We start from the raw sequence: 13,854 nt of genomic DNA, 5'->3' as shown, positions 1-13,854 counted from the left end.
TGTGCCAAGAAGTCTCACAGGGGAGGTATGAAGTCAGTTGTTACTTAGGGACACATTGTGCTACTTTAAAGATAGAAAAAAAAGAGTTGGATCAGCTTTGAGGTCTGATTACTCTAAAAATTGTTATAGGGGATTTCCCTGGTGGTGCAGTGGTTAAGAATCTGCCTGCCAATGCAGGGGACGTGGGTTCGATCCCTGGTCTGGGAAGATCTCATATGCCGTGGAGCAACTAAGCCCATGTGCCACAACTACTGAGCCCATGTGCCACAACTAGTGAAGCCCACGCGCCCTAGAGCCCACGCACCACAACTACTGAGCCCACGTGCCATAGCTACTGAAGCCTGTGCACTCTAGGGCCCGCGTGCTGCAACTACTGAAGCCTGAGCACCTAGAGCCTGTGCTCCGCAACAAGAGAAGCCACCGCAATGAGAAGCCCGTGCACCGCAACCAAGAGTAGCTCCAGCTTGCTGCAACTGGAGAAAGCCCGCAAGCAGCAACAAAGACCCAACGCAGCCCCCAAAATAAATAAATAAGCAAATGAATGAATAAATAAATAAATAAATAAAAATTGTTATACAATAAACCTTTTCCTAAGAGATTCTTTCTCATGGCTGAATAATATGAGAGAAGGGAAATATGCCTTCACAATAAAATTTAAGCCAACATTCGGCATCTGGAAGATCTCTTGTAGTCATGGCCCTGAGTAGGAAAAGGCTTTCATTTGTTTTGCCTTTGTAGGTTAGCATGGAGACAAAGGGCACCTGTGGAGCACCAGGAAGGACAGGAAATTTGGAATCATGGCATGCTAGAACTGGAAGGAACGACAGATTAGTTTTCTAATGCTGTGTAACTAATTACCACAAACTTAGCAGCTTAAAATAAAACAAACTTATTATCTCATAGTTTCCATGGCTCAGGAGTCCCGGCATGGCTTAGGTGGGTCCTCAGCTCAGGATGTCACAAGGCTGCAATCAAGGTGCCATCTGGAGCGTGGATTTTTCTTCCAAGTTCATTCTGGTTGTTGGTAGAATTTAGTTGTAGGACTGAGATCCCAGTTTTCTTGCTGGCTGTTGACTGTGGGTCTCTCAGCTTTTGCAGGCCACCCTAGGGTCTTGGTTCCATGGCCCTCTCATAGTATGGCAGCTTACTTATTCAATCCAGCAGGAGAGTCTCACTCTAGTCTGCTACCAGGGAGTCTTACAACTATACATCCATGATCAGTCATGTATTCATGGGAGTGACTATCCCATATCCTTAGCTATACAATGTAACCTAATCAATGGAGTGACTATCTCATCACATACTCATATTCCTGCCCACACTCATGGGAAGGGGATTATATAGGTCGTGTACACCAGGGAACAGGACTATTGGGAACCATCTTGGAATTCTACAACCAAAACCATCACCACCATTCAGTGCAACAGTCTTACTTCAGAGATCGGGGAAACTGTGGCCCATGGAGGACACAGTAAATTATCCCCAAAGTCATGAATTAGTTATCAGGACAGAAAGAACTAGATCCTGGTCTCCAAAATCCCTATCTAGAGCCTGCCACTCTCCCAAGCTTCCTTCTGCCATCTGGCATGCTTGAAGATAAGGTTGTTTTTTCAGGAAAGAAGGGGGAAAAAAGCATCGTGACAATCAGCTAAGCCACTAATCATTATGTAGATTCTATGACACCCAGGAAACACTGAAAGAACACTCACCTGAAGGGTGCTAGCGTGGTGACTCAGCGTCTTTGAAGAGTCATAGTCTGCAGGATCAGCCAGCAAACGACTGGTATTTTCTATCCAAGCCTCAGTACTCTTCAAAAGATCATGATACTCCTCCAGCTTAATTGTGGCCTGTGAAAGATAGGCAGTACCAAACTCAGTCTGATGTTTCCTCTTTGAGTTGAAGGATTCTTAAATGAAGAACTGGTTGCTGTCAGTCAGTGGTGTCAGGCCTCGCAGGGCCCCACACCCCACAGCTGGGCCACTTGCCCACCCCCTCCAGGTTTTGATCCTTCAGCCTGTAAAACTGATCCTGACCACAGGTGGGAAGGATTTAAGGAGTTCTACCCCAACGCTATGGACCTCAGCAAGGGTTCCAAGTTAGCTTTGCAACTAGTCTGGTTCCCGTTTTACGCTCCACTTTGAAAACTGGACTTACACTTTGTCCTCCTGTACCGGACCTTGTCCTATAGTATCTCAGTCCCTCTGAGAGTAGGTTCCTGCCTTGCTGCTGCTAGATCACATGCACAACTCACCCACTGTGACCCCTACTGGGAAGGGAGGGCAGGGGTGTCTTGTTCCCAAATGAGGTTCTTTCTCTGGCTCCCTGCTGGGACTCTTGAGATCGCCTGCCTGAAATTCCCTTACCTGTTGAGAAGCCCAATTCTTACCCGGACTCCTACTGTGGTCTGACTTTTGGATTCTTGCTTCTGCCTGTGCCAGCAGTGCCCCTCGATGCCCACTTGAACCTATGGTGTAGCTCTAGCTTCAGGTCCTAAAACTGGCAATTCAAGGGAAACTGGTTTCCTCTGAATACGTATTTTTGTTTTGTTTTAAACCCATCTCACTACTACCACATGCTCCGTGTAGCTATCGCGTGTTACAGCCATACCTTGTTTAATTGTGAGGTTCTATATTCTGCCCTCTGTGATACTTGCTGATACTGCTGGAAAGGAATCATCAAGTTATCCATCCATTCTTGAGCTTGTCCTGGGTCCTGTTCAACAATGTCCTGAACTTCAGAATCCAGCTCATTTAGCTTGGAGTGCCAGAGATCCAGCTCATCCCACATCGTCTGGGGAAGAAAAGCGTTAAGTCCATTTGGATTGAAGATGTGTTGACTTCTAAGTTTTCACACAGTATCTGTACTTGTAAATGCTACCAAAATGAGATGACAGAGACAACATCCCAGGCAAAGTTTTTCACTTATGCCCAGAAACCACTTGTGACCTGAACTGAAAAACTCTTTTTCTGAGGTCTCTTAACTCTTACTGTATTCATTTCAGTACAAATTAGCTGTAAGGGAGCAGAAAGTCCTGGACATTCCCAGAGATGAATGACACCAAACAAGGTCAACGTAACCCTAATCTTTCAAGAGTGATGAGGTAACATTATGTTTAAAAGGGCTTGGGTAAATACCTAACCTATTTAGACCAGTATATATAGCTACTTATTCTAGAAGACAATTCTTATTGAATGCAAAAATAAAACTGATAAAAAGAAAATATCTGCTCTGACTCAGACTAATGCACTGGCAGAAAATTCTAGCCACATGTATTAGTAGCAACTGCTTTTAGCTCAAGAAACCAATAGGCTGGATTCAAACCTGCACTTGTCTGGGCAGAGGAAATCTCAAAGGCAACATTCAATTATTACTTAATATCTGTGTAAGAACATAATTTCTAGAAATGGGAAAATCTGACTAGTTAAAGTGCTTATTGAGAGCCCAAGATTTTGTCCAATGGCGAGCCATAGTCTGACCTATTTTTATTTTTCAATTTAATTTAATCTTTTTAATCCTTTGACATCACATTTGTTTGGTTTAGAGGGGACTGCAAAGTCAAAGGCAGGTATGATTGTTTGTGAGCAAATCTTGTTCACCTTATTTTAAGAGAGTATACACAGTCTAATGTCTTCCTCTATGAAAGAAGGACACATACAATAGGTACAATTATTTCTTTTAATATTTAGAATTATTTCTTTATTTTTACCAAAAGAAACACAGTCGAGTTAAATCAGAAACCAAAGGAGAGATTTAACTGCAGGGAGGAAGGGAACAGAGGGAAAGGGGGTGATAAGTGAGACTTCTCTGAGGATAACTTCTTTAAAAATTGAGGTATAACTGACACATAACATTTTATTAGTTTCAGGTGTACAACACAATTTTTTTTTTTTAATAAATTTATTTATTTATTTTTGGCTGTGTTGGGTCTTCATTGCTGCGCACAGGCTCTCTCTAGTTGCAGTGAGTGGGGGCCACGATTCCTTGCGGTGCATGGGCTTCTCATTGCGGTGGCTTCCCCCGTTGCGGAGCATGGGCTCCAGGCACGCGGGCTTCAGTAGTTGTGGCGTGTGTGCTCAGTAGTTGTGGCTTGCGGGCTCTAGAGCGCAGGCTCAGTAGTTGTAGCTCGTGGGCTTAGTTGCTCCACGGCATGTGGGATCTTCCCGGACCAGGGCTTGAACCCGTGGCCCCTGCATTGGCAGGTGGATTCTTAACCACTGCACCACCAGGGAAGTCCCACAATTGTTCAATATTTGTTTCTACCGTAAAATGATCACCACAATAAGTCTAGTTAAAAATCCTTCACCATACACAGTTACAAAATTTTTTTTCCCTGTGATGAGAACTTTTAAGATCTATTCTCTTAGCCCTATTTTTAAAAGTCTCCATTCATATTAGAATATTTCCTTAAAATATAAAGTAGAATAAGAATGTTTTCCACACGCAGGAGTTTACTTGGAAGTTAAGAGGTAGAATATTATGTTTATGTACCGTTCCACCTAAGACATTTTACAAGGGAAATAAATTTGGAATTTCTACTTTCCTCTGTTTCCCCCTGGCAGTCTAAAGAAAAGCTGTTAATACCATTCATATCTTACTGAAATGTTTTTATATATCAGTCTTCCCAAGACAAGATCCTTACTTTCCTTCCCTAGTGAAAACGCTGGTCCCCAATCATAGGCTCTCAGGAGTTTGGGCATATTCCCACCATGGAAAAACTGAGAACAATTCTTAAATGCAACCTTCTCCACCAAGCCTCTGCAGGTGACGACACACTCAGTGAGGAGGGCCCCGTAAATCAGGGTTAGGATCCCTGTGATGACTGATGACAGGGAACATACCAAATGCTGAAGGAAGTTAAGGGAGCATGTTACCTTTTGAATTTCTTGAGCTTCCTCAATATTTTTGCTTTTCTGCTGCAACATCTTTTCAACATTCCGAAGCCCGTTGTTAATTTCATCTATTTTTCGACTCATTGAATATGATGGTGAGCTTTTCAAGACTTCATTGCTGATCTGTTTCAAAGGGAGAAAGACACAATGGAGATGTTTTCCGCACTCTATTCAGAGGTTCAAATGATAAAAGGGGTAGTCACAGTGTTTTGAGATTTTACTTGTACAAATCTTTTAAGGGCTAGGGGGAAAATTCCAAACCATACTGACTAATGCGTTAATGAGAGGGTAGATTAGTAGACTAGGAAAAGGTAGCTGTGCTGACCTGACTGTTCAAATCCAACCGAAAAAAAAAAAAAGAAAAGAAAACTGACCAACAGAAATCTGTTCAATGTAATCCACAGTATGTACTACAGATATGTGCTGTGTTGGGCAAAACTACTGAGGGGACTGTCTGAAACATACCCCAAGTGAGCAAATGATATTAAAGAATTCCTGGGAGAAAAATTATTTATTATACAGTTTCTATGTTTTATGAGAGAATCCTCTGCACAGATTTGTTTTCAATAAAAACAAACATTCTCAATTTGACGTAAAAGATATAATTCCCATCTTAATATTCATTTGGGTGAAATAACCTTCTAAAACTGGCTATTTCTTGCAGCAGAAAATCTTAGTTTTTCTCTGTGTGAATGCTTCTAGTGTATGTTTTCCCAGCAATTAGAAATCTAGCTGCTGAACAGTGTAATTTTTTTATCAGAATGATTTTCCGAAGAAAATAACTTGTGCTAGGAAAGATAATAAATGAATGTTGAATGTACCATGTTTCAAATGCCTGATTAGTTCATGCTCTTATTTTTTTAAGCTATGTTGATAAGGTTTTCTCCAAACAGCCACTGAATAACCAAAAAATACTTAATGCTTTTGTATTATCCTTTTAATTAACTTTTTTAAAACCACTATATCTTTACAACCACTGGGACTAAACCTTCCAATGCAGATACTTTACAGATACAGAAACTGAAACACAGGCTAAAGTCATACATCATGTATGACTTGCTTAAAGTCATACATCAAGATAGTGGGTAAACTCATCCCAAGAAGCCTGAGCCACCAGACGCCAAGGCCCCAGGCTCTTTTCACAGCATCAGGTTGTTGATACTTTTATATAATGTTTTTACTCCACAGACCATACCACAGTCAAGATTTTTTAGAAAAAAAACTAATCCTGTATTAGTTTTTTTTTTTTTTTTAAGTTACTGTATTAGCTTTTTATTGCTACGTAACAAATTACCACAAAATGAAGCTTTCTGATATTTTGGGCAGTTACTCTTCTGGCAGAAATGCCTATCATTTTTGTATATTAGTAGAGATCATGATTTAGGTAAAGTATGCAGCCATCTGAATTGCACAGAATGGTATTGTGTCTGTTGCCTGGATCCTACAGTCACATCACGCAATAAAAGTAAGTTTTTATTGGTTACAAATATACACAGATATCAAAGTCACTGCTGAAATTTTCAACCCTAAATTTAAAAGGTAGATTTTGATTATTAACTCACTTTGTTAGGGATTTTCACATGAAGTAGTCAGGAGAACCAACTGAGTTTCTCTCAAAACATTTAGTATTCTCTTAAAATAAAATCAATAGTGCATGATTCTTGAGGAAGTTCCTTATAATAGATTATCTTGTATGTCAAATCAACAAGATTTGTTATAATATATATTAGGAGTTTACATGTTTTTTACATGGGTTAGATTTTCCAAAGAAATCTGTCGCAAGTTTGAACCTGATTTTTTGTGTGCAATTAAAACCTGTTTTATTTACTAAATTATAGGTATTTTAGGCTTCAAAAAGCAATACAAAAATCCTTCTGTATTCTTCTGGACCAAACAGAATTTTGTTCTGTTGGATTTGGGCAGCCTTTAAATAATGCAATAAAATTGTCTTGCTAAACTCCTATGTCTCCAAGTACTATGAACCATTTCCCATTCTTTCTTCCAACCTGGACTTTCAGGTATAAAGATTTGCCTGGGTATGCTTTGTGAGAATTATGTTACCATCATCATTAGAAAGACACTGTGTGTTAAGTGCTATTCCTAGTAAGTTATGAAATGTGTGTTCTTATTGTTCTTGGTTGCAATTTCAAAATGTTAAAAGCGAAGTATTATTCACGACCAAAATTTTAAAGTGATTTTCCGGAGAAAAAAAAAGTCAAGTAAAAGCCAATATATAACTCTGTTTTTAAATGCAAGAGAAGAAAAATTAAGCATCTTGACAACTAAAAATTAATAGACTAATTCTGTTACCTGTGTCACTTACTTAGAGCAACTCCGTCTCAGTATCAATACACAAAATTATCATTCAACTAAACTCTATAAAAACAGACATAGCTGAAATCAGGGCAAATGAAAATGTGATACTAAATGATATGTTCTTCTTTATATTCATTCACCTCCATAAATAATAATACGAATACAAACATTATTATTACCTTCTCATCTACGTCTTCTAAAGCTTTTCTGCATTCTTCCACCTGGGATTCAATCTCTGCAGGGACTATGGTGTACATTTCAGAATACTTGATTCGCAGTTTTTCCATAATATTCTCAAAAGTTAGCTTCCCTTTCTTAAGAATGCTTTGAAGCTCCTAAAAAATCAAGAGAGTTTCAAATGCTCACAGGACAGAGAAAAAGTTTAACTCTAAAAATGAAAGCAGCTTTCCAGCACATCCTTATGATTTAAATGAGCAAACTTTGCATGACAAAACCTCACTATTGATACAAGCTGATTAAGCATGAGAGATACTCAGTTTGGTCAGATGATGCTTTCTAATTTGTAAGAATTAAACTTGATATCTCTCCATAGTGTCAAACCATTGTCCTGAAAAGACATTACAACATCTCCTGCTTCTAAAGTACCTCTAGGATTTAGTTATATCTCAGTAGCAGTCTCGATCTAAAAAGCTGTAAGCAGCAAAAAGTTTCAAAGAAGTTTTATTTTATTATTAACTTGTTGCCATTTCTGCTTCTTCCTACATTATCATCACAATGATTCAAGGCCACTAAAAGCCCTGTGCTTGAAGCAGAAGTGTCTGCTTTCATGTAATTAGACAGCCCAGCACAGCTCAACTTCTTTCAAAAGGGAGGGTTCCAGTTCCTTGCAAAGAATGTGGGTTTTTAGGAGATAAAAGAAACCTGAACAAATAGTCTATTGGTCGTGGCCTAGAAACAGAATCTGATCTACGTACTCTTGCACTAATTATAAAGGAGAAACTCATTTGTTTGGGAAAGTTTCCCAAAGATCAAGTGGAAAAATACTTCTTGACTTTACTGTGGCTTTTGGGGTTTTCTTTTGTTTTTACAGTAGCTGTTCAGTAGCATTATCTGTGTTAATGGATTGAGTCACCACACTGAAGAATGATTACAATTTTGAATGACTCCACGATGTGTCACTGCTTTCCTTTTCTTAGCCCTCAGCAGAGAACAAGTCTAGAGGAAAAGTTAAAGAATAGTGTGCCATTCAGAGAAAGGTAGGGTTTGAGGTACAGACTGCTCCTCGTTTATCTAGACCTAGCCAGGAGTACAGGTCTTCATTCAGAGCTACACTCAGATGGCTTCCCCAAGAAGACTGCCTCTGTGAGGGAGAGTAAGTTTCCTTTTGCAACATTGATACCAAAAGCTCTGGTGAATAACAGCATGCAACTTTTGAACAAACTTCCAAATGTCATTTTTGCCTGTTACCACCTAGTGGAATGAGAAGAGATTGTTCGGAAAATGACCCTTAGCCTATGCATAGATAGTGTGATATAATAAATACATTTAGCCTTCATCCCCAGTTCCTGGCACAGCTTCTAACACCCCTGGAATTTCCTGCATAGAGGTGAAAGGAGTGTCTTTTGTTATTTATAACAAGTCTTTTCCAACCATACCTGAGTTTATGGTAATGAGAAGATTCTTGGTGGTGGGGCTGGGGGGTGACAGCTTCAGGATGGGGCTGGTGCCAGAGGAACCAACTGTGTGATTAGAGGGCTAGAACTTTCAACCGCACTTCCAGACCTCCAGTGGGGAGAAGGGCTGGAGGTTGAGTTAATAACCAACTGTCAATGACTTAATCAATCACGCCTATTAATGGAACCTCCATAAAAACCCTTAAACAAGGTTTGGAGAGCTCTGGATTGATGGACACGTCAAGGTGCTGGGAGAGTGGCGCACCCAGAGAGAGCATGGAAGTGCCACATCCTTCCCCCATACATGTCTTCCACTTGGCTGTTTCTGAGTTTTATCCTTTACAATAAACCAGTAATAGTAAGTAAAGTGCCTTCCTAGTTTTCTGAGCCATTCTAGCAAATTTATAAACCTGAGGATGGGGTCCTGGGAGCTGCTGCTTTATAGCCTGTCGGTCAGAAGTACGGGTGGTGTTTCTATTTAAAGAGAAAAAAGTGAAGTTCTTTACTTGGAATCCAAATACTTAAAAAAATAGATTTCATGTCTTAAGGAAAGTATGAGGGAAAAGCCATTTGGCTATTTTTAACCAAAGAATTTTCTGCTATGGAGGCATATGATTTTGTCTCTCTGTAATCAAGATTATTCTAGTTTATATTTACATATCAAAGTAAAATCTGTTATTTGTATTGTGTCATTTTCTATGCAATAGCTTTTTAAAGTTAACTCTTTTCTGCTTGAACATTTTTTTAAAGTTATGGAAGACAACATTTACATGATTTTTTTGAATAAAGCATTTCGCAAAATGTTAAAAAAAAAAAAAAAGAAGTACGGGTGGCATCTGAAGTGGGGGCAGACTTGTGGGACTGAGCCCTTAACCTGGGGGTCGATACTAACTCGTTATAGTTAGTGTCAGAATTGAATTGGTGTCCCAGTTGGTGTCTGGAAAAAAACCTGTCCCAGTTGGGGAATAGGTTGGTGTGGGGAAAAAAGGCCTCACACATTTGGTGGCAAGTGCTGTGAGTAAAAACAGTTCTACCCCTCTCAGAGACTAGATACTATATCCTATAAAGTGAGCAGTCCTACATACTACTCAAGAGTGGTCTGAGACCCCTGTACACCAAACACACTTGAAATGTGGTTGGAAAAGGGTTGCTGGCCTACCTCCTGACCTAGTCCCAACTCTGCTCTCTGTACTCCAGCCATATTGATCTCCTGTGGCTCTGCCCACACCATGCCACAGGGCCTTTGCCCACGTTTTCTTCTTCTTCTAGATTCCCTCTACACTAGCCACAGGGTTACCTCTGCTCCAAGAACTTTGAACTCAAGATTTCGGACCTGTATCAGCCACATTCACTAGTTCATTCCTCACTTACCTCAAGCTGTTCTGCCTTTTCTGGGTGGTCTTGTAATTCCATATTTTGGAAAAAGGTTGTAGTCTGCTGAAATGAATTCTTCAAAGTAATTATTTCTTTTGTAAAGGCATGTCTTTCTTGGATTTCATTCTGCATCAATTCCTTATTTTTTTGAGCCTTCTGGAAAAGCCTAAAATATAGCATCAGAATAAAATTGTTCCTCTATCCCGCTTTTCTGTGTAATAGTTTTACTTCAACAATTAATATAATGTCTGCATAGCTCACAAAATATTTTTTTTCCTGAGAGAAAAGTACCAGTTTTCAATGGTTTATATACTATATATACAAACATACATCAAATTCTATCACTCCATCAAAAAAGAGGGGATATATGTATACGTATAACTGATTCACTTTGCTGTACAGCAGAAACTAACACAACACTGTAAAGCAACTATACTCCAATAAAAATTAATTTTAAAAAAGAAAAAAAAAAACCTCTCTAAAACTTTCATCCCAAAATATCTTCTTTTCACACTTCACATTCCAATTGCCGTATTTTTTTCCTTGTAATCCTTGAGTTCAATTGAACGTGACTCAGAGGTGTGAATGAAGTCATGCATGGGCCCTTAGAGTCATAGATGATGGAATTAGCCTTTCTATCCAAGCTGACCCTATTTACTGTGGATGCAGCCATCATATTATTGGAGGAGTTTAAGTGGGTAAAATCTTTCCTGAGAGCTATCTGGTAAGTATTTCTAGCTATAAAGATACTATTGATATATCCTTTGACCTGATGATCATACTTCTTGGCATCTTTCTCAATGAAGTAATCACAGATGCACAAAGAGATTCTAGCATAAGAATATTCATTACAGTGTTTTTATAAAAGTAAAATAAATTACATATAATTTAAAGGTTCTATATTAGGGACTTGGTTAAATACATTACAGCATATCCACATATGTGAAATATTATACAGTTATATTTTAAAGAACATTTAATAGCATAGGAAAATAAATATAATATGCTTATAAATGGTTCAGCAGAATATAAAACAGTATAGTACTATGATCACAATTTTCTAAAAAGTACAGCCATAGTAAGAAAGATGAGTGATTGGTAGTGATTGTTGCTGAGTGGCAAGATTAAAGGTGGTTTTTATATTAATCTTTATAATTATCCACATTCTCTAAACTTCCTATAATGAATATGCATTACTAAGTTAGAAAAACAGCAAACGTTTAAAAAAATTTGAAACACCAGGATGGAAAATGTGTGCTTGTTTTAATTATCGTTAATATTAATCTTTTCCAAAATAGATAACTAATGAGAACCTACTGTATAGCACAGGGAACTCTACTTAATGCTCTGCGGTGACCTAAATGGGAAGGAAAGCAAAAAAAGAGGGGCTATAGGTATATGTATAGCTGATTCACTTTGCTGTGCAATAGAAACTAACACAACACTGTAAAGCAACTATACTCCAATAAAAAAAATTAATCTTTTCCATCATTTTTATACCTATCAGTGTTGACGCAACTCGATTCTGTCATATCATTTGTCATTGTTCTATAATATTTTTATATTCTAGAAATTCAATATTTTCTCAATTTTTCCTGAGTTGTCAAGCACATTTCCTTAATAGTTTTTCATAAATCTTACTTGTTGCATCGTTCTTGCATAGACATAATCTCTTGAGATGCAGAAACAGTTTCCACAGCCCTTAAGCCTTCAGGAGTGTTCTGGATATTTTTTATGCGCTGCAGAAGTAGGGCCAGTAACAGCTGCTGCCTCTCCACATTCTCTTCATATTGGCATAAACAATCCAGCAGCTCTGAGAATTCCTCTGTGGTGGCTGCCTCCTTTGTTTTGGAAATTTCAGGGAGTTCTTCTTGAAGATTATCTAAAATAATTGCTTCTCGTTCAATCTAATTCAATAAGCAAAAAAAAAAAAAAAAAAAAAAAAGGGAGCTAAAATAAGTAAAATATACTCTTACCACTTCAGGACTCAGCAATCATAATTTTCACATATTGGCTCTTCAAAGGATTCCCAAAGCCACATCCCAGTTCAAGGTAATATTTGTCTTCCTACAGCTGGGAGTATTATCTCTCCACTATCCCAATCCCATAGTTCCCAGCTATTGATCATGTATATGTGTGATTAAAAAGAAGTATTGCTGTTATGAGCTGAAGGAAATGCTACTGAATATTTTCATAATTTCTTTCTCCTTCCAATTTCAGTTGCTTTATTAAAGCAATTATTTCTCCTGACTGAGATACCCCTAAGTTAGTTAGAATGAGCTCCACCAAACTGCATCCATGAAGTCAAAGAGGTTGGGCATTTTTTCTACAGGTCTCTTTTCTTTCACATCCAATGCTCAAAAAAGTAAGCCCTCAATACCCTGTCACTCACCTACACCAATGGGAAAGCAGCCCAAATTACTGGACTGCTCGTGTATTTCTCAACCACAGCTAAATGCAGAACTCAGAAATACATAACCTATCAATAATAAATCAAATATCTAGAAAGTGGAGTTCTACCAGCCCTGAAACTCAGAACAGAGACAGAAAATCAGATCCCTCTTATTCCCTCCTCAAATCCTCTGGCCCTCTCCTCAGCAGCACTGTACATTTACCACATTCTGTCCCAGCATTGCCAACATTCCTGCTCGACGTTCAGACAGAGTCAGGCATCCTGCAATCTTGACATTACTGAATATCACAGAGGTCAACTACATTTATGATATCATGCTAACTGAAATGATAAATGAGGACCTGGACGACCAGTAAGACATGCCAGAGAATGAGATATAAAGCCTATGAGAATTCAGGAGCCCCAGCATCAATTAAGTTCCCAGGGGGCCAGTAGTCTGGGGCATGTCAGGGGACTTCTATAAGGTAAAGATCAAGTTGTTCAGTCTTGCACCTCTGTTGCCAAGAAAGAGGTGCAGCACTGGATGGGCCTTTTGGGATTTTGGCAGCCGTGTATGCTATACTGGTGACTATTGCTCAGATCCATTCATCAGAATGCCGCCAGTGCTGAGGAGGCAGTGCTGCAGGACGAGGCTATGGCATAAGCTGCCCTGTCACTTGGGCCATAGGTTCCAGCTGGGTCCCCAATCACTAGAATCCATGGGTACATGTGTACCCAATCTACATGTGTAGATTGGCCCCTCTCCAAGAGACCCAGTTATGGAATTTGTGCTTTCCATCCCCTCAAACCTAAATTCAGTTGAACTGAAGTCCTAGTTCTCAAGCAGGCAGCTACACTTCCACCAGGGAATGGGATAACAGGTTCCACTGGGTCATTTTGCAGTCCCCTCACTCCCCCACCAAAGAACCAGCATCCAAAGAAAGGAATAGCTATGTTGACAGAGGTAATTGTCCACCTAGGGTTTCCAATATACACTGGGGTTGAAAGAACTATGTCCGTAATTCAGGACTTAATGGAGCATCTCTTGGTGCTTCCATGGCCAGCGATAACCATAAATGGGCAACTGCAGCAACCAGGATCCAATAAGAGTAAAGCGACTAAAGGCTCTAATCTTTCCTGTGTCAGTTCTCCTATCTCCCATTCCTGTTCCCTTGGATCACTTTCCAAAATAAACCACCTGCTTACAAGCCCCTGTCTCAGGTTCTGCTCTCTGCTGTAAAGCTGGTAA

The 13,854-nt window shown here is 39.3% G+C and overlaps 1 protein-coding gene across 15 annotated transcripts in view; it reads right to left on the bottom strand.

Moving 5' to 3' along the window:
• The window catches only part of SYNE2 (spectrin repeat containing nuclear envelope protein 2), a 319,025-nt gene that overhangs the window by 117,929 nt on the left and 187,242 nt on the right, over positions 1 to 13,854 (bottom strand). For all 15 annotated transcript variants that reach the window (XM_059914375.1, XM_059914389.1, XM_059914374.1 and 12 more), the window contains exons 52-57: positions 11,855 to 12,120; positions 10,211 to 10,379; positions 7,385 to 7,540; positions 4,872 to 5,012; positions 2,608 to 2,790; positions 1,710 to 1,847 (exon numbers count right to left, since the gene is read on the bottom strand). In XM_059914375.1, the coding sequence (XP_059770358.1) occupies positions 1,710 to 1,847; positions 2,608 to 2,790; positions 4,872 to 5,012; positions 7,385 to 7,540; positions 10,211 to 10,379; positions 11,855 to 12,120 (1,053 nt within the window). The remainder of the gene's footprint in view (positions 1 to 1,709; positions 1,848 to 2,607; positions 2,791 to 4,871; positions 5,013 to 7,384; positions 7,541 to 10,210; positions 10,380 to 11,854; positions 12,121 to 13,854) is intronic.

The sequence above is a fragment of the Balaenoptera ricei genome, chromosome 2 (genome assembly GCF_028023285.1).
Source record: "Balaenoptera ricei isolate mBalRic1 chromosome 2, mBalRic1.hap2, whole genome shotgun sequence".
Taxonomy (NCBI): Eukaryota; Metazoa; Chordata; class Mammalia; order Artiodactyla; family Balaenopteridae; genus Balaenoptera; species Balaenoptera ricei.
The sequence above is the reverse complement of the archived record's forward strand: the minus strand, read 5'-3'. Positions and strand labels throughout refer to the sequence as shown.